At 37.6% G+C, this 22,313-nt stretch overlaps 1 protein-coding gene across 1 annotated transcript; it reads right to left on the reverse strand.

Moving 5' to 3' along the window:
• Positions 1–11,150: 11,150 nt before the first annotated feature.
• Positions 11,151–11,705, reverse strand: LOC137943541 (uncharacterized). Its single transcript, XM_068789031.1, has one exon. It carries the CDS (start codon positions 11,703–11,705, stop codon positions 11,151–11,153), a length of 555 nt encoding a protein of 184 aa, XP_068645132.1.
• Between the last annotated feature and the right edge of the window lie 10,608 nt (positions 11,706–22,313).

Consider the following 22,313-nt stretch of genomic DNA (forward strand, 5'->3'; position numbering starts at 1 on the left):
CAGAAGGAATGAGGAATACTGGAACTGTAGCAAGTCTGGTCACATAAAGAAGAATTGAAGAGCACCGAAGAAGGATGAAAAGAAAAGCAATGCTGCAAATGCGGTGATTGAAGAAATATAAGATGCTTTACTCTTGTCAGTTGAGAGCCCTATTGACTCTTGGGTGTTACATTCAGGAGGTTCTTTTCACACCATTGTGCACCGTGAGATCATGGAGAATTATGTTTCTGGATATCACGGGAAGGTGTATCTTATTTATGGAGAACATTTGAATATTATCGGTATTGGTAATGTCAGTTTGAGGATGTCAAACGGGTCAGTGTGGAAAATTCACAAGGTGAGACATGTACCAAAACTAATGCTTAATTTGATCTCAGTAGGACAGCTTGATGAGGGTCATAATATGACTTTTAATGGTGCTGCCTGGAATGTCACTAAGGGAGCCATGTATGTTGCACGAGGAGTTAAAACTAGAACTCTTTACATCACTTCTAGTTATAGAGACACAGTTGCAATTACTGATGCTGTTATAGATTCTGATTTGTGGCATTATAGGCTCGATCACATGATTGAGAAGGGAATGAAAGTTCTTCAGTCCAAAGAGAAGCTACCAGGGTTGAAAACTATAAACAACAGCTGTGTGATGGTTGTATTTTTGGAAAACAGAAAAGAGTTAGCTTTTCTAAGATTGGAAAGAAGAAAAAGATAGCAAAATTGGAGTTGGTTTACACTGATGTCTGGGGGCCTTCAAGAGATTGAGAAAAATGGTTGAGAATGAGACAAATTTGAAGGTGAAATGCATGCAATCAAATAATGGGGAGAATACATATATGATCATTTCAAGCGGTACTGTGTTGTTAATGGAATCAAGAGGAATAAGACCATTCCTAGAAAACCCCAATAGAATGGTGTGGCTAAGAGGATGAACAAAACTTTGAATGAGGGTGCTAGGAGCATGAGATTACATGCTAGATTTCCAAAGATGTTCTAGTCTGAGGTTATTTGAACCGCTATCTATTTGATCAATAGAAGCCCTTCAACACCATTGGATTGCAAAATACCAGAAGAGGTCTGGAGCGGATAAAAGGTAAACCTTTTTTTCTTAAAAGTTTTGGGTTGTGTTTCTTATATTCATGTTGATTCCGCTGTTAGAAGTAAACTTGATGCTAAATCTAAGATATGTTTCTTTATTGGCTATAGTGGTATCGAGTTTGGTTATCACTTCAGGGATGACCAAAGTTGTAAGGTTATCAGGAACAAGGATGTGATCTTCAATGAAGGTGCCTTGTATAAAGACAGGTTGAAAACAGAGTTTGAGATAAAAAGTGATGACGTTAAGAAGTCTGAAGTGATTCAATTAAGACATCTTCCAGTTATTGAGATGGAGAATATTTCTCAGGAAGACCAAGAAAACATACCCCAGAAATAAATTAGAACATTCTTTTGACTGAACTCAGAAGATCTGCTAGAACTCGCAGACCACCACAAAGGTACTCCCCTGTGTTGAATAATTTTCTCTTGACTGATAAAGGTGAACCAAATAGTTATGTAGAAGCCGTGCAAGCTTATGAATCAACCGAGTGGGAGTTGGCCATGCGGGATGAGATGGATTCACTGTTATCCAATCAGATATGGCAGTTGACTGAGTTACCAAAAGAGAAGAAGGCCTTGCAGAATAAATGGGTGTACTGAACAAAAGACGAACATGATGGTAGTAAGCGGTGCAATGCAAGATTGGTGGTAAAGTTCTTTCAACAAAAAGAAGGCATTAACTACATAGAGATTTTGTCTCTAGTAGTGAAATTGACTACTATTAGAACAATGCTTGGACTAGTGGCAAATGAAGACTTGCACTTGGAGCAGTTGGACGTAAAGACTGCCTTTTTTCATGGTGATTTAGAGGAAAAAATTTACATGATGCAACCACGGGGTTTCAAACCACAAGGAAAGGAGAAAATGGTGTGCAGACTTCAAAAGAGCTTGCATGGTCTTAAACAAGTTTCAAGACAATGGTATAATAAGTTTGACACCTTTATGAGTACTAATAGTTTCTTGAAGTGCTAGGTAGATCATTGCTGTTATGTGATGAACTTTTATGACTCCTACATCATACTGTTGCTATATGTTGATGACATGTTGATAGCATATGCATGCAAACAGGAAATAGATAAGTTGAAATGGGAATTGTCCAAGAAGTTTGCAATGAAGGATTTGGGTGCTGCAAAACAAATCATTGGGATGAGGATTACTAGAGATATTGATGTCTTTAAACTGTCACAATAAGAATATGTGAAGAAGGTGCTAAACAGATTCAACATGAATGATGCAAAACCAGTGAGTACTCCTTTGGTTAGTCACTTTAGGCTATCTAAGAAGCAGTCACCTTCTATAGAGCAGAAGCGAGCCTACATGGCCAATGTGCCTTATGTTTCTGCTATTGGCAGTCTCATGTATGTTATGGTGTGTTCTAGACCAGACATAGGTCATGCAATCGGAGTTGTGAGCATATAGATGAGTAATCCAGGTAAACAACATTGAGAAGTGGTGAAGTCGATTCTTAAGTATTTGAGAGGCACTATAGACTCAGCCTGATGTTTCAAAAAGTCAGACTTGGGATTACAGGGTTATGTAGATGCTGACATTGCCAGAGATATTGATGGCAGGAAGAGTACTATTGGATATGTATATGCATTGGGTGGTATAGCAGTTAGGTGGGTCTCTAAGTTGCAGAAGATAGTTGCTCTTTCCACTACTGAAGCAGAATATGTCATTGTGGCTGAAGCCAACAATGAGATGGTATGATTGTAGTCTTTCTTGGAAGAATTAGGTCTCAAGCATTGGAAAAATGTGTTGCATTGTGACAATTAGAGTGCTATTCATTTAGCAAAGAATCCTATTTATCATGCCAGAACATAAGCACATATAGGTGCGTTATTACTTCATTAGATCGACTCTCTAGGATGAAGTATTAGCAATTGAGAAGATTCATGGGAGTCATAATCTGGTTGATATGATGACAAAGACTGTAACAATTGAGAAACTGAAGTTGTGGTGTGCAACTTCAGTTGGACTTCTCGTTGAGGATTTAGAAGTTGTTGCCGCTGTAGAGGAGATATTGATGATGGATTGGTCTCCAGGTGGGAAATTATTAAATTGTGGAGCCTAATCAATGCCCTACACTGATTCGGTACGTGAGTTGCCGTTATTTCATTAAGGGTAGTTTGGAGATTTCACACTTATAATCCGGTTGCCTTAATTTTATCTTTATATTTGGGGACACCATTGTTACGGTTTGATCATCTGAAGAGCATCTGTTGTGGCCGACAAAGGCTAGAGAAAAACAACACCTATAAGTGTATGCGATCTCTCTTGTAAACCATTTCATCATTATAGTGGATTACTACTGCAGCGACAGACAGGACCTAGTCTCACCTTGAGGCGAACTTGTATAAATCTTATTTTTTGTGCTTGCTTTTTCCTTCTTCTATGTTTATTATTGTTGCTCTCGTTATTTTGGAATTAGGGCGTCTAATTCCTAACATATACTGGAAATTTTAATAAGATGTCTCTTCTTTGTTTTTGAAACATCATTTTGTTGACGTGTGTAGGCACATGATGATCGATGAATAATGACCTTCCATTGACATAATGTTTGAAATTGAGAAGAAAAATATTCTTTAGCCTCATCAAACTTGAAACACCTTGGGCGAACATTTACCAGTAAGGTGTTTAAAGGTTTTGGAATTAGAAGTGAAATCACTACCACCTCTTCCTCTACCTTTACCATATTATCTAACTCCTCTTCCTCATCCTCTTCTATTGTATCTATTCCCCATTTCCTTGGAGAATATTTATTGAGTCTTCTATTTTTTTAGACAAAGAGGTGGATCCCTTGACTGGAATCCTAAGCATGACAACACACAAATCATTAAATGACTGTTGAGAAGAATAATAGCGTGTTCTATGTAATTATGAAAGTAACTGGTATAAGGTGTAATTGGGAAAGACATTAATTATATTTTTCTTTCATATGTATTAGGGCATCCTTGCCCCACTTATATAAATAAGAAAGAGAGGGGGAGTAGGCTCATTCATGACCTCACTCTAAACCCTAATCATCTTCCTCTCTCCAAGCCCTAATCATCTTCTAAGTACCTAAATCTTCTAGGCCTCTCCTTTCCTTCTCCCTTTCTTCCTTCCTTCTTCTCTACTCTTCTTCTTCCTTGTCTAAGCTTCCTATGGATTAAGCCCTAGAATTTAATAAAGAAGGTGTGGCAGAAGTTGTGAGTACCTAAATCCAAGCTTCTCAAGCTATGCAAAATTGATGAAAAAGCTCCAAGCCAACAAAGGAGGGATCAGCCACTTTGATGGGAACCAAGGACTGAATTCAGAATTCCAGCAATAGTCTCTTTAATCAACTGATTTTCTCATCTCGTGCCTTCAATTTTAAGTAATCAAATTCATGTTTTTAAGTTCAATGCTTTGCCTAAACTCAATTCCTAACCTTTTCTCCAAATTCGGTAAGTTTTCAATGGTTTCAAAGACTAAAGATTCTAGGTGCATGCATCCATGTTGCCTTGTTTTGATTTCAATTTAATGCCAAAAATTCACTTCTAGATATTAAAAAATTCCTCTAGAAGGTGGACTTCATTCATGTCTTGTTGAATGAGTAATTGATAAATTAATTCCATGAAACCCTAAGTTAGGTTTGAAGAGAAAGTAATCTCTAGTTTCATTTCCTTTGAGATTACTTGTAGACCAGAATTCAATTCATTTTTTTCAGCCAAATTAACCTTGATTCATGGCTGATTATTGTTCTGGTTTTGAGTCCCAAGTACCCAAAAATTAATTGTCAGGGAGGAAACCATGGATGAAGGACTCAATTCTTCTTTCAATGTTAATGCAATAGTTTGATTCAATTGGAAGTTTTTGTTCATTCAAAAAATCTAAAGTGTTGTTGACTTATTATAAATCTATCCTCTTCCTTCAAGTTTTGAGCTTCAAGGTGCTGAGTTTCAAAAAAATTTGTTTTTGAGCTGAATTTTTATGTCTGAATTCACACATTCATCTTCCTCCAATCTGTATGCTGATTTCTGCAAGAGTGATCCTTTGAGAATTACAACCATTCCACTCAAAGGCTTAAGTAATTATTTTTCTTGGGCACAATGTGTAAATCATTTTTTTATTACTAGAGACCTTGTTCGGCACATAAATCAGTCACCCTTGCAAGTGGATGAACCCTTTTACCATAAGTGGGTGAGGGAAGACACACTAGTTATCAATTGGCGAGTAAATCGTATAGAGGAACATGTGGCCAGTAATGTGGACCACTTGGAAATAGCCAAAGAGATGTTGGATACATGTCTTGAATTATATTCCACTCCTGATAATCTTCAAAAGATTGGTAATATTTTTCAAGAAATATGTAATACAAAGTGTAAGCAGAATCTTCGTGAGTACTTTTTCGGTTTCAGAGGCTTTTTATAGGAATGGATTGTTGCCCAACCAAATGCAACTGACATTGCAACATAGAAAAATCAGAGAGAAGAACTAGTCTCAGTTATATGCCTTACAAATCTACCATCTTACTTGGATGTTCCCAAGTCATTGTACTTATTTCCTCTACAAAACCTGTATTCAATGATATATGTGCTACTATGCAAAGGATTCCAGCCAAGGAACCTACTACTCAGCCTATGCAAGTAGAAAGTTCAGCCATGTTCTCTCAAGGAGGGGGAACAACAACTCCAGTAGAGGAAAAGGAGGAAAATCATATGGTAGAGGCTGAGGAAGAGGTGGTAATTACCCTACCTCAAATTTTTGTACTATTGGTCAACAAAGGAAACACACTTTTTGTGGTCTCAACAATCACATAGTTGAAATTTGTTGGTACCTACATGGAAAACGGAATTTCTTTAAAGCTAATCAGGTTTCCATAGCTCCCACATCGGCCACTAGTGAAGTGCCCTCTACGTCTTCTAAAGGAAGGATTGTGTTGACCATAGGTTTGACTCCTATATTGTTTTTTATGATAAAAAACTTATTTGATTTAACAACTTGAAAATATAAGTATTTCAGATATTTTACGTTCAAGAGTAAATGCATATCAAGGTCTAAAGCTTCAAGATAAAACTCAAGACCTTGAAGAAGCACCCACAAGGAAGAAGACAACAAGAAGACTAGCGTTTAAGTTTAATAGACAAATTTCTAAACTCACTGACTTTTATAATAGAGCAATTTAAAGTCCCTTTTCTTAAGTACATATGTGAAATCAGAGCTTTAGGTTATAAATTTCACTTAGACATGTTTAGGATCATTATAAACATCATTTAGAACATGTTAGGCCACTTAGAAGAAAACATTTTCATGCTTTGCAAGTCTAAACTTTTGAACTGGCATTGGAATGATCGATCAACCACCGGTAATGATCGATCATCTAGAACATGGCTATTTCATGCTATAACACAAGATCAATCATCCCACCTGATTGATTGATCATCTCTTGCCAAACAAACAAATTTCTCATGGAATGATCGATCATCCCACTGATTGACAAATCAGACAGAACCTTGCCAATAGGGGACTTAAAACATGATCGATCATAGGAAAATACACAAATCAATCATACTTGTATTGCATAGCCAAAGGGTATCTTGATTGATCGATCAACTTAACTTTTCTGGACCAAAGGTAACATATTGATTGATCAGTCCATCAATCAATAAGTCACTGTCTAATAGAAAAGTATCCATTAAGATCTACTAATTGATCAGTCACTTTACAATGATCGATCAATCAAAGGATTAAGTTTTGCAAACGAAAAAATAAAGGCTAGTTTGAGTTGGGAAACCTATATATACCCAACCAAACTGTGTAGAGAAGTGAATGAGCATTAATTGGCAAATCTTCAAGCCATTACTCTCTATCTTGTAAATTTCCCTTAAAAGTGATTTAGAGTGAATGAGAGAGCCTCACACTTTGAAAAATCTCTTTTATCTTTCAATCAATCCTTGCATTTCATATTGTCAAAGCTCCTTGATCATTTCACATCGTGCTACAAAGGGGAAGGAAGTTTGAATCTCTTAAGGAGAAACATCTCTCCAAGTAAGGGTGTAATTTTTACTTTTTTTTATTTGTATTTGTGAAAGGTTCATCTAGAACCTATTTAATCTAGTTAGAAAGGTCTGGCTAGAGCTAGAATCTAGTAGCAATCTCTTGGGGAGATTGGGCTCGTAAAAATCGTGTACTGAGCAACACGTGGCCAAAGAGAGCCGAAATCTCTTTTTTAATTCCATCTATTATATCTTTTGAGAATGGTGGATTTTTTTTCCAAGCAAGGGTTCTTGGATGGTGACTACTATTAGAGGAACATCGATAAAAAAAAATCTAGGCCAACATATTGCACTCTGAAACGAAGATCATGAACTACTTCAAACTATGATGGCTATGCCAAACAGTAATCTAGCAGCTACAATTGCTACAACAAGTATGTATTCTTTTTATCTCATGTTCCTACAATTTCCCTTGGATCATTGACTCCGGAGCTTCTGAACATCTCATGGGTAAAATTGAGAATTTATCTTTTGTGACACCATGCACCTGGGATCGGCTTATATCCATTCCATATGGGTCCCAAACAAGAATTCAGGCATCTGGTATGTCTACCAATTCCTCTTCATTTTCACTCTAAATTATTTTTTTCTGTGCCTCAATTTCTTTTGAGTCTTATGTCTGTGAGCCAACTGATAAAAAAAACTGAATTGTTTGGTTACATTTTTTTTCCACTCATTGTGTTTTTCAAGACATCAAGAAAAAACACATGATTTGTGGTGGCCATGGAGAGAGGGTTTGTACTATATGGACCCAAAATTTTGACAATAGTAGCAACCACCACACAAAAGGAGGCATTGTAATGGCATAATCGGTTTGGTCATTCTTCATTAGAAAATTTAAATTTTTTAGTACCTTCACTTAAGTTTATTTCTCATTTCTCAAGTGAATTTTGTATGGTTGGGAAACCATAGATATGTTTTTCAGCTAATACACCAATGGAACCTAATGTCAAACTATGTACTGGAATTGGTAGTGATGTTGATGTTGGCCGCTTCTAACGGTTAGTTGGAAAACTGATCTATCTCATAGTCACAAGACTGGATATGTCCTATTTAGTTAGTGTTATCAGTCGATATATGCATCAACCATAACAATCTCATTGGGTAGCATCAAAAAGAATTCTCTAGTACTTAATGAAGAACCCAAGTCAAGGATTACTATAAAAATTTCATGGGCACACTGATATTGAAGGCGTTGCTGAAGGAGACTAAGGAGAGGCCCTTCATGATAGAAAATCTACTTCTAGTTATTGTACAATGGTTGAGGCAATTCAATCACCGAGAGAAGAAAGAAAAAAAATGGTGTGGCTTGATCAAGTGTTGAAGTTGAATATCATGCTATGACACTTTTGGTGAGTGAAATGTTATGGCTAAGATCCTTCATGACTGAACTCGGGTTCAGGATAATCAAACTCATGAAACTTTATGTGATAATCAGGCAGCTATCCACATTCCAACCAATCTAGGATCCAATGAATGGATCAAGAATATCGAGGTTGGCTGCCATTTCATTCTATAAAAAAATTAAGTTGGGATTATATCGATGCAATATGTACCTTCCAAGAGTCAATTAGTTGATATCTTCATGAAGTCCATTGTTGTAGGACCAATCACATCTACATGCTCCAAGTCTGAAATATTTGATGTTATCTCTCCAGCTTGAGGAGGACTGTTGAGAACAATAAAGGGTATTCTATGTAATTATGAGAGTGAGTGGCATAAGGTGTAATTAAGTTAGAGATTAAGTGGTTTTTTCTTTTCATATGTATTAGGGCATCCTTGCCCAACTCATATGAATAAGAAAGAGAGGGGGAGGAGTCTCATTGACGAGCTCACTCCAAACCCTAATCATCTTCCTCTCTCAACTCATCCCCTAGTCACTTCTAGTCTCTTCTTTCTGTCTCCCTTTCTTCCTTCCTTCTTCTCTACTCTTCTTCTTCTTCCTTAAACTAGGCTTCCTATGGATTAAACCCTAGAATCTAATAAAGTGGGTGTAGCGGAAGAGTTGAGTAGCTAAGATTTTGCAACATCCAAATAAGGTTGTACATATGTAAGGGATATGGCATAGACAGAATCTTCTCTATGTTTCTCTTGAGTTGCTATATCAGTTGAATATGGTTGAGCAACTTTCTACTCTTTTAGAAAGCCTCTTAATGTCGCAAAGTATTCATGAATGTTAACTCATACACATCTCTTGGAAAATATCATAAATCTTTCGAAGGCAGTTTGCAGAGAAATAAAGTTTACAACATGTTTCCCAAATCCTCTTGGTCGTATCCCAGTGAATGAAGATAACCTATTCATCCATGGTATTTACCAACCATCTTATGACAAAAGTGTTGTCCTTCAACCACTTATGATATGAAAGATCATCTTTATTGAGAGATGGTTGAGTCAAATGTCCAACAGGGTATCTTGTAATAAAAAACCTTTTAACCAATTGGACCATGATGAAAAATCACTTAAGCCCTTTAGAGGAATATTGGTAATTATAAAAAAGTCGCGCTTGTAGAATTTTGTGTAAGAGGACTTTGTGAACTTTTACCCATTGTACAAGACAAATAAGACAAAAATAATTTTGGTGCTCAAAGGAATAAGACACTAATAATGACTTGAATTTTTATGTAGGAGAATCAACCACTTTCAAACAAACACCATGTCTGAAACAAACAACTCTAGAAAAAAAAACCCAACATTCACACATATACCAACGTACATGAATCAAAACACATACATGGACTTAAAATGAAATAGGCCATGACTGGAGTAGATTAAACCCTAATTCAGATAGTATATTTCCACAAAATATTGACTGCCTTAGAAGGATAAAAAACACTAGATAAAAGACGTTTCATTTAAATAACTAAAAATAAAGATAATTTTCTAGGAAGGAATTATGGCAGCCGAAAAATAGATTTTTCAATGCCTAGACCCATGCAATAAAAAACATACTTTCCAATCCTCATATTTGCCTAAAAGAGTGTATTTTTAATGTCTGAAACAAACATGGATTGAGGGACAAGAAGGAGGACTTGAGATTATTATTTTAATGAATAGAAAACACAAATAGAAAGAGTACATAAAAACCTGGACATGATTGAGGTCACTTGCTGGATTTTTTTTCAATGAAACCCTAGTATCCCTGCATAATTTTGAACTTTAGAGCAGCAAAAAAAAAAAAAAAAACCCTAGAATCTATACTTTGATACCATGTTAAATTCTAGAGATTCATGCTTTAAAAAAGTTTAGAGTAGGAGAGAAGGAGGAGAAGAGAAACAAAGAGGAGAAGAGGAAGAGAAGGTGAGGAGTATGGAGTGCACGAGTTTGAGAGGAAGAACTAGAATGCTTGATAGGGAACTCTGTGAGAATATCCTCCCTCTTACGTCTTATTTATAGTTCAGGGTTAAAAACCCTAGTCATAAGAAAGAAAAGGAATTTAAAAGTACTTCTTAGTTACAAGTAAAGTCACTCATCTACTTAATTACAAGATATACCATTAATACTTATTCAACAATTTGTATGCATCGTTTTTGGGGGAAAAATCATAAAGTTCCACTAGCTTTCAAACTTTTCTATTATTCATTATCTTCATCAAAGTGTTTTTGTAAAAGTTCTGGTTCTTTGGGTTAAGTTGGTTTAGGAACCTCCATGAATTTGTAACGGCAGATTGGTCAGAGAATTGTAAATGACAGTTCACTCTTGGTAGTACGAAAAGGGGTATTTGACATATATGCTTCATTTTCATGTACTCAGGCCTTATTTCGTTTTCTGTCCAGAATTGGCTGATAAAAGTTTATTTCGAGAGAAGACATGTTAAATAACGATGGGAAAGGAGAACTCACAGGAGTAGCGTATGCGGTTGTGTATCCGAAGGTGCACTCCACTTCGGAAAGCAGTGGGGTTATGTGCCAGAAGATGAAGGGGAGAATCTCCTCTCATGTTACAGGCGCTGGAAAGTCGGGGAAAGTAACTGAGGATCCAGAAGGCTAAATCTGCACAAGGAAAGTTTTAAATTACCCACAAATTTCTGTAAATGTTCTAATGAGTCTTTGGGTCTTCATGTATGTAACGTTTACCAAAGTATTCGCAAGAGATGGCACAATGAAGAATCGTGTCTCCGTCATTCCTCCTGCAGAGTTTACTGGTTACCTCCTCCTGAAAGTTTTCTACTAGATACTGGAAGGCTTCTCTGTTGCCATTAAGAACTGAGAGAAAGAGAGGGGTCTCGCCATTATGATTCCGAGCAATGATGAGATTTTCGCCTCCGTCTTTTTTAAGTTGATCCTGTCTTTGGAGAATGGAACGACACATCTCCACATTGCCCAGTTCAGAAGCCGAATGGAGCAGATTGTTACCCCTGCCGTTCTTCTTCTCCAGTGTAGCTCCGTCGTCCACTAGGTTCAGCAGCTTCTCCACATAGAAAGTCTGCCCATTAGCGATGGCGAAGGCAAGAATATCATCGGCCCTTTGAGCAATGGATTTGTTTTCTTCGTACAGCTTAACCACTCTATCCCAATCGCCTCTCATGGCTTCGTCGAACAATAGTTTGGCTATTTTCTGGCTTGCTTGTTGGTTCTCTTCCATAGAGGCCATCAGAGCTAAAAAATTGATCTTCCTTCTATTGAAAAGCTAAGGCAAGTATATAAACATAAATCCTTATGTTTGGTTACGTTTCAGCTTTTAAAAGAAAAAGTAAAGTGAAAATGCATTCTTGCATTCCAAGCGATGCGGACCTTTGGCCAAAGTAGCATAAATTGCTTTCAGGATTTGCTAGGCATCGGACGAACTGAAGCTTGAATTGTTTCCTCTAATTCCATTGTGATGCATGGAAATACAATAAAGCGGGGTTGAAGGGGCTAATGAGACTAGTGCATCAGACTTTCAAAACTTGTTTAATTTTATTTTTAATTGGCTATAGACTCGAATACAAACCCATTTGGGATCATAAATTTGAAAGATTTACTTTTACATTAAATCTGAAAGCTGTACATTGGACATCGTTAGTGCTAGGTTGTTGACTAATGGCAAATGATGGAAAAAAGTTAGCTCAATGGAAGGAGCACAAATGAGACGGTGGACGAAGCCATGGTGTGGCTAGACACCAAGGAGGAAGACTGTGCAAGTCCAAAGCACAATAGCAGCAGCGACGGCCAAGGCCAAGTGCAAAGGCACGACCCAGAGGGGCGCACACATATGGCCAGCCCGACTGTAGCTACAGAGGAAGAAGACGCACTTGAGTTGGCCAGGCGGATGGCGAAACACCAAAACACGCAATGGCCCCAGCAGCCGACCAAGACAGAAACCGTATTCACAATGAATGCACGCGTGGCGCACAGGCAGCACGATGCGTGCATGTGCATGGCCCAGGCAGAAGGAGCATCCTCATTTTGGGTTGCCAAGGGAGAAATGCGCATCCGCGTTTGGGGTTGCTGAGGGAGAATGCACGCACGACACAGAGGCAACACGCACGTGCGCGCGCAAGCAGCGGGCAGATGAAACACATGGGGTTGCCGAAGGTAAGATGCGCGCGGTGTTGAATAAAATTTCACAAACACAACCACAAAACTGCTAATCTATTCAGTCCTCGTATTGAATACGGATCATAACATCTGGAAAATACACATCCTAATGACATAATACACAAATAGAGTACACAAACATAGTATTAAACATAAACAAAACTTGAAAGGAAAGAACCTCCTTTAGCTCAGGTGCTCCTTGACTTCCTGCTCGGGGACGGTGACTATCAGCACAACGTTCTCTGTGGCCGTCTTCCCTTGAACCACCTTCGCTCCTCCGGTAGTCGAAGTCGTCTCAGAAACTCGCCACGGCTTCTCTTCACTCAGAAACTCATCACAGCTTCTCTGCACATACTTTTCCTCTTCGGTGCCCTTGCCCTACCTTTCTATTTCTCCTCTGTTTTTGTCCCGCAAAATCTCACCCCTTTCTGTTTCTGCGTCTTACTAATTTTTCCCTTACAATTTTTATTTTCAACTTACTGTTTCTGATTTTATTCACGACACACACTTTCACGCTTCTACACTCTTCTACGACTTAAAACAAAAGGTTGTGGGCTCACGCGGGCTGGGCCCCTTAACTGAGCTGGCGTTGATTTTCAACACTCCCCCTCAACACCAGCTTCTATGCCTAGATCATGTTTCATCAACACGGTCACGTCTCTTGATCTCTTCATCTATTGGCCTTTCAGCTGTGTCATATGTGGGACTGCCTTTTAGTTTATCAGCTTTACCATAGTCAGGGCGGCCATCAGGTCCATCGGCTTTGTCATAATCAGGAGTCCCCTTGGACTTTCTTCTCTATCATAACCAGGATCAACTTTTTGCTTCTCCTCAGTGTCAGACTCGGGACTGCTCTTTACCCTGTTCTCCCTACCATACTGGGGACTGGCCTTAGGCCTTTCATCTCTATCAAAATCAGAACTCCCCTTTGGGTTGTTTCCCCCTCCATATTTTGGACTGCCCTTTTGTCTTTTGTCCCTAGAATAACCTGGAATCCCCTTGAGCCTCTCATTTCCTCCACGATCAGATGTTCCCTTGAGAACTTCATCTCTCGCAAAATCAGGGCTTCTTCGCTTATGCCTTTCTTCTCTTCCATATTCAGAGCTACCTTTACGTCTCTCAACTCTGCCATCATCATAACTGTCTTTTCGCCTTTCCTCTCGGACATAGTCAAGACTGCCTTTATGCCTATCATATTTGCTGTAATCAGGAGTACCTCTAGGCTCAGGCCTTCTGTATGGGCTGAGACCACAGCCATAATCAGGACTAGGCCACTCAACTCTTCCATAAGGACTTCTAGACTGGCCATGGTCACGGCTTCTCCGCTCAGGAGACTTGGACCTATCCTTCCCTCCTCTCCGACCAGGGCTATATCCATTTCTTCTCTCATCATCATCCCGAACAGCAGACTCAACAGATATCATACGATCCATCAACTTGCTCATGTTGGTAGCATCCAATGCTCTAGTGGCATCTTCTTGAGTCTCATACTGAATGAATGCAAAATTTCTTCTGATTCTCACATTCAATATCTTTCCAAATGGTTCAAAGTGCCTCTCTAGGTCCCTTTCTCGGGTGTTGATTGGGTCAAAGTTTATCACAAACAATGTTTTAGTAGGTCTCAAATTTGCTGAAGATCTGGAACCACCTGGTCTCTGAATTCCACCATTCAACACGAAGCCGACGCCCATGCCTGCCAAACTCCATTCTATCAAGTGGTCGAATGGCATCCTCTCCATCCCTCTCATCCTCCAAACAAGTAGAAATCCGAATTCTGTCAAATTCTTTGACAAGAATTTGATACACGATAGCATCCACATCATTCTCCTCATCATCTTCATCAGTTTCAACAAAATCTGTTGTCTTGAAGAAACCTTTTTCATCTCTCTCAAATTCCTCTTCTCTTCCCATTTTCTTCAACATATCATCACTTATCTGTTCAAGTGTTGTTACAATGAGAGCTAATTCTTCTTCCCAATCTTCTTCCCCCATAACAAAATGCACTTTAGCATCCCGCTCCTCTTCAATGTTCTCCTGAGAAATGTGAGTGGCAGTATTACCTTCAATAGACTTTTTCTTGGAATAACAATCTTTCGCCATGTGGCCCATCTTCCCGCAGTTGTAACACATGCCATCGAACCTTCTACTATTGCCATGATTCTTCGAAGTTCTCCCTTGATGAGAGCTTCCCTCTTCTTGGTGACTTTTCACCTTGTCACCATCCTTTCTAGATCCACTGCTAGTGTATCGCTTGAAAGTACTTCTGCTCTTGCTACTGTAGAGCGCTTCCTCCTCACCGTTCAGCGAGACTTCTCCCATTTGCTTAGCCAAAGCTTCCTGACCAGTAAGCAAATTTTCAAACTCAACAAGTGATGGTTGAGTCAACCATCCCTATACAGTGGCAATGAACCCTCGATATTCAGGTCTCAAACCATGGATAATTATTCTCTTTATCCTGGTTTCCCCAATAGGAGCTGTTGAGTCTAATTTTGAACTTTCCCTGCATATCGACTTCATCTTGTGAAAATGTTGATCAATGGTCATGTCGCATTGCGCCATTGATAGAAGCTCATTCTCGAGCAGTTGCAATCTGACATCATTCTTCTTTGAGAACAGTGTAGCGAAAGTGTTCCAGGCTTCCTTCGGTGTTTTTGCATCTTGAATGTGCTCCAACATTTCTTCTTCAATTGTGGTCTTTAAAGCAAACATTACTTTGCCTGCTTTAATTTTCCATTTTTGCAAGATGCCATTGGCATCCTCTGCCTCCAGTTGTGTAGCTTCACTGCCACCAACAACCTCCCACAGGTCTTGACCTTGTAGGTAAGACTCAATACATGTTGACCACGTGTTGTAGTTTTTATTGTTGAACTTCTTGATTCCTCCAACCATTTGAAGGTCACCCATCATGCTGGCAGAACTTCGACTATACTGAACAAGCTCAAAAACCAACAACCTTGCAAAGTACCTTACTGCTCACACCTCAAGATACCTTCACAAAAAAAAAAATAACGGTCCCTGACCATCCCTCTCTGATACCAATTGTTGAATAAAATTTCATAAACACAACCACAAAACTGCTAATCTATTCAGTCCTCGTACTGAATACAAATCATAACATCTGGAAAATACTCATCCTCATGACAGAATACACAAATAGAGTACACAAACATAGTATTAAACAGAAACAAAACTTGAAAGGAAAGAACCTCCTTTAGTTCAGGCGCTCCTTGACTTCCTGCTCGGGGACAGTGACTATCAGCACACCGTTCTCTGTGGCCGTCTTCCCTTGAACCACCTTCACTCCTCTGGTAGTCGAAGTCGTCTCAGAAACTGGCCTCGGCTTCTCTTCACTCAGAAACTCGTCACAACTTCTCTTCACGCACTTCTTCTCTTCGGTGCCCTTGCCCTACCTTTCTATTTCTCCTCTGTTTTTGTCCTGTAAAATCTCACCCTTTTCTGTTTCTGCGTCTTCCTGATTTTTCCCTTACGATTTTTATTTTCAACTTATTGTTTCTGATTTTATTCACGACACACATTTTCACACTTCTACACTCTTCTATGACTTAAAACAAAAGGTTGTGGGCTCACATAGGCTGGGCCCCTTAAGTGAGCTAGCTTTGATTTTCAACACGTGGCACAGAAGCAGCACGTGTGCGCGCACGCGCACACGTCCAGGCAGCAGTGCGGCCGTCTGAGTTATGCAGAACTATGATTATGGTTTCGTGGCAAAATCTGGGAACTTATCCTTTTAGAGTAGGACCCTTCGTGGGCCTCTCGGATCCGACCCCTAAGGCATCTAGGACTTTTTTATGGCATGGCCTAAGGGCTTAGTTGGCGTGGCCTAAGGACTGAGTTGGCGGCCAAGTGTATGAAGACATATAAAGGTCCAAAAACGTAACTGAGTCAAAGAAGGAAATTTGATAAGGGAAGATCTTTTCTCTCATTGGATGGAAGCATGAGAGAAGGATCAAATCAAGGAGATTTGATAAGGGTGGAGCAAATCAAGGAGATTTGATAAGGGAGGATCTTTGCTCTCATAGGACGGAAGCATGAGAGAAAGGAGGGGGTCGAAGCCTATAAATATCAAGGCATTCGACCCTTGTAGATTCATTCCGCATCTCGAATAGCTTATAAAGCATAGACGTGAGGGAGAGTTTTTGTAGAGTGCTGGCCTTCCACCTTGGACGGCCACTCCTTGTCATCTTTTCTAGTATTAATATAAGGTTACTTTCTCTCCCAATTCCATTGTCTTTCTACCTTTTTATTCCTTGTACTTCAGTTGAGAGGAAGGAGTTTGCAACATTGATCTAATGGGCGAGAGGTTGTACTACCTTTGAAGGATTAAAGGTATGCCTTCACAGGAGTTGGAGTTCTGCTAGCCTAAGTGATTTTAGGCTCATCTAACCTCGTGACAACAAGCATCTAACAAAGGGGGAATGTTTGAGTGTCGTAGAAGTTCAAAATAAAAAGAGATGTTAGGTCCTATGGGTGTGGGGGATATTTTTTTTGCATAGATATCTCTGTGTTGACACTTTTAAATAATTCAATGTGTGATGAAAATTTTGCTATCAAATTCTGTGCAAAGGTAATCAACAACACAATGAACATGCAAGGATTTATTGTGGTTCATAACTCTATATTGGATTACTACTTTAGTTTTATGATTTTTACATTTCAGAGTTGATTCACTATGTTGGGGCTATTAAATGGCATCTGCAAAAAATTCTCTCATTGGGCAACTACAATGTTGCTCACTGAGGGTCTTATGCCACTCAATTAATGACAAGAGTCAATGTACAATGAACAACCTCACATAGGTTTAGTAGGGCATAAAGCTTGATGACAAGGGGTAGATCATTAAGTCTCCCCTCTTCTCTCTTAAATTTGTCCTTAGACTTTTCTCTCAAAGTGTCTCCCTTTCTCCTCTCCTTAGCCGTGCCTCTCTCGTTCTTCTCCATTCTTCCTTCTTCCTCTCATTTTCTTCTCCTCTTCTTCTTCCTCTCTTCTTTTTCATCCTTTACTCGAGGACCTTATCATGAGATCCTAAATCCAATATATGCTAATTGATTTTTTTATGGAATGAGATGCATGGATAAGATAGCAGCTTATAGCTTCTCTAAAAAAAAGTGGTAGCCAATCTCGTTGGGTGTGATTCGTTCATAAAATATAGGATTAGTTGTAATACTAATGACTGCTTAGCTGTCACAATGAAGTTGCATAAGCCAGTTGGTTGGACAATTGATTTTAAACAACAAAAAATTAAGTAGTTGATTCAACACACAATTTACTATTCTAGTCTGTAGGGGTATCTGCTGGCTTGCATACAAGCTTGTTGTTTCTTTCAAGGGACCTAGAACATAGTTCCTTTGAGATAAAGTTATGTTGTGATATTGAAGAGCTTCTATCTCGAAAGAGTACTTCAGTAGACCAAGATCCTTTATTTGGAAACCTTTACTTAGATCTTCTTTCAACTTTTGAATGCCCATTATATGAATGTTTGTTACAATGCTATCAATGACATAAAAATTCCAAAGAATCATGCTTTGATTAGTTTTATTTTTTAAGAAAATTTAGTGAGCACTCTTAGGTTTTGAACCCAAACCGAAGTATTACCTTGCTAAATTTATCAAACCAAGCACAAGGTAACTACTTCTGCAAATTAATAGACTTGTAAATGACCTGCTCACCCACATAACTTGGTGGTTGTGTCATGTAAACTTATTCCCACAAGTCACCATGAAGGAAAACATTCTTAGCATCCAATTGATAAATAGACCATTTAAACTTTGCATTAGGTAGATAAGAACATGTACTGAGTTCAATTTTTCCATGAGAGAAAATATTTTTTATAATCAATACCATAAGACTAAGTATAGCCCTTAGCAACCAGCCTTTCCTTTTACCAAGCAATAGAATCATTTGAATTGTGTTTCAAAGTAAATACCCATCAATAACCCCCCAAAATATTAGGTTGCGGCTATTGAGAAGGTTTGTAAAGGGGGGTTGCAAGAAAAGTTGACAATGACTATAGTTGTTCCACTTTTATGGGGTGCTTCTCCTCCATCCGAGACTCTACGTTTGTAGTTCGAAGTGGCAGAGGAATCATAGAGAAGGTCTATTGGCATTGGGACTTCTTGTAAATAATGAATTTCACAAATCTCATTTAAATGTTGTATTTCACCATTCTCATCTGCACATCTTGTGCATAATTGATGTAATTCCATTGTATTGATCCATTGGTAGGGTCTCTTTGTAGATTTGTAAGGACCTAGAAAATGTGTGTATGTATAATTGGATGATCATATTCTTTTTGAAGGAAAACCTCAATAATGGGAGCCATAGATTTTCCCAGAAAGATCTGTTGGTATGATCTGAAGTTTTTTGACAACTTAAATTTAATCTTATGTTAATTTAGTCCTCTTTTGCTTTAATGGTAGAAACTTAATTACTAATTTCATTCAAATACATTTGATCTTGAAGCGACTACTTATCTTCAAGTGATTACTGCTCTCCAGTTTCCCCCTTTCATTTATTTGTTTTAATTTTTGAGGATTTGTCTTTCCTCTCGAGGATTCATCTTATAGTGTTTTTTTTTTTTCATTTTTATCTCCTTGTGCAGATTCTAGCCTCCAATTGTTAAGAGTTTGCCATCGTGACATGTTTCAAATTTCCGTTGCTTGATTCTGTCTTGAGAGATATCTAGATTAGTGATGCAGAACTACTATAGAAGATTTGGTGGTAATTGGATCAACCTTCCTGAAATTAAAACTATTAAATTTAAATTCAGGCAAATTGCCATTAAGTTCAGTCACAAACGAAACAAGAGATTCTAAGTTAGGAGAAACTTATATTTCTTGGAACATAGATGGAAAACTAATGCACGTTTACACTTATGCTTGGTTGAGTGAACCAAATGGTTGTTTGGTTGAACTTAACACATGCTTCATTCAGTCAAATGCCCTTAAAAGTCTTCCTAAAAAAATTTTCTGAAGTCCCTTTAAAGAAAATTTACTGGCTTTCAAAGACATAATAGATGGTCAAGAGCATCATGGGGCTAGCAAGAATGTACTATTGGATGGTCATATCTCAAGAAAAAAACTGACTTGTTGTTTACATTTTAATTGTAGTAGAGATATTGAGATTTTTGCTTATATTAACTAAAAAAAGTAAGGAGAGAAGGATTGATAGAGGGAGAAAGAGAGGGAAAGAGAGTGGGAGAGAAAGTCTCAATAGAGCTGCCTAGGATGGCTTGCATGTCCCCACGCCTATTTATTAAGTGCAAAAATAAAAAATGCCTATTTATTAAGTGAAAAAATAAAAAGGCCTATTTATTAAGTGAAAAATAAAAATTACAAGTATACTCCTCACTTAAGTTAAACCCTAATCTTATTATATCTCTAGCTCTACATATCCTATTTACATAAAATTTGGACTATTGGCACAATTCAACATAAGGAATAAGATTACACCAAGATATAAAAGTAAGGGTTATGCAAAATGATCAAATTGCCCTTGTAGCTTTTTTTCAACACTCCCCCTCAAGCTGGAGCGTATATGTCAAAGACGCCCAACATGTCAAAGAAGTTCAAGAACTTGTGCTTCTCAGTGTTTTAGTAAAAATATCACCAAGTTGATCTCTAGATCGAACATATGGGGTTGTTACCTCCTTCTTCATTACTGCATCCTTAATGAAATGACAATCTACTTCTATGTGTTTCATTCTCTCATGAAACACTAGATTGCTAGTAATGAAGATTGCTACCTGGTTATCACAATTCATTACCATAGGATCTTTGCGGTAGAAGCAATGTACCATAGGATCTCTTAGCCAACAAGGATGATGCATTTTGAGCCTTTGTTGAACTATGTCAAAAAGTACAATAGGAGCAATGTTTTAGCACTATCAAATTTAGGAGTGATCATGCATGAGAATTTGAGAATTATCATTTCGAGAAATACTTTACTCAATATGGTATTGAGCATGTCAAATTTAGGAGTGATCATACATGAGAATTTGAGAATTATCATTTCTAGAAATACTTTACTCAATATGGTATTGAGCATGTCCTAGTACCCATTTTTTTCTTGGCATTCACATATTTATACTGAACTTTTCATATTGAAAATTATACATTGACTGAAATATTTTTGAGTCTAATTTTAAATTTAAGAAGAATTTTGGAAATCGGAGTTTTCTAAAAAGAGAAATCAATGTTTCAAAGAGACAAGGTTAGACTACATGAGAGGTTAGAAATAGCATTAGAAAACTTCAACTTTTAAGCTGTTTTATACCATCAAGAATGAGACTTTATATTAAAAAAAATATATCAAAATAAATATCTATAAGTTTATTTATTTACCTATCCAACCAATTCTCAATTTGAGTTTTCTGGAGGGAGATATTGATCTCAGAGGAGTCAATGGTTATTCAAGTCAAAGGAGAAAGAGTACCTAGTTCGGCTATTAAAGAGTCCGAAATATATGAGATTCTTTATCTCAAAAGAACTATATTTTATGAGTAAAAGTTATGGCTGGAGGAAAGATATCAAATTCTAGTTTCAAAAGGAGAAAATTTCATGTCAATTTGATCTATATTTAATGATATTTTTGCATTGGAGTTAGCTAGGGTCAAGTTACTTAACGAAGCAAATCAAGAGGTCATAAAAAATTAATTTTTTTATGTCAAATTAGGTATCAATTTAAATATATTTGAGTCTAGTTTCTTTAACAACAAACTTTTTTGTGATTCTGACCTATATTTTTGGCGATATAAATATCAGAAGTACCAAAGGTATGTTCTACCAAAAAATCTATCATTTTCCTATTTTCTCTTGCTATTTCTAAATGCATTAGTGTGAATTGAGGTTCCTTTTCTCCTAGAATCCTAGTTTTTTAGCCAAATTTCTCTTCTAATTAGAGATTTTTGGTTAGAATTAATCACTCCATGATGTGATCATTCAAGGTATACAATATCTTGCTTCGATGTTGTTTGTAAGTTTTACATTTTTGCTATACCTTTCATATAGTTAACTCCAAAAAATTGTGGTCACCCTAAAAGAAAGTTATTCTTGGTCAAATTTATTAAGTTCTATCATTATAGTTTCTCCTAGTTTTCAAAAAAAAAAAGTCACTTTGGAAGTATGAGTGTTACATAGTCGCCTCTTTTTGGTTAAATTTTTATTCCTATAGTATTTCTTCAGTTTTTCATCTTGTGTTTTTATTAATTCAAAGCAATACCTAGACCCACTACCTAAAAAGTAGAGTGTGCATAACATCCATCTTGAGTCAAGTATTTTTTTCTTCACCCAAGACGTGATTTGTGTTTGAGTTACCCTTTAAAAATGAGTAGTCACTTTGTTGTGCCGTAAAATTAGTCAGTTTTTTGCCTTTAAAATTGAGTGGAGTATGTTTTAGACTTTCACCATTTGACTGGTGTATAAAGCTTTGTCATACGGCTAGAAGTGATTTTATTCTCCCACATAGGGTGTTTGTCCAAGCTAGGTCTATATGTCTTTTTTATCCCCAATTTGATGTGGAGAAGTAGAAGAAGAAGTACAAGAAAGATGTATTTTGTTCCACATGTTGTGATAATTTTTATGTGACCAAAATATTAAAGAAAAGGGGAGCACAAAAGATGAAGATTTTGCATCTAAGAATAATTTTTTTTTAACTAAAGAAAATT

The sequence above is a fragment of the Aristolochia californica genome, unplaced genomic scaffold, assembly GCF_029961685.1.
Source record: "Aristolochia californica isolate CCGP_79_NKW_82.1479 unplaced genomic scaffold, dmAriCali1.0.hap1 SCAF_11, whole genome shotgun sequence".
Lineage (NCBI taxonomy): Eukaryota > Viridiplantae > Streptophyta > Magnoliopsida > Piperales > Aristolochiaceae > Aristolochia > Aristolochia californica.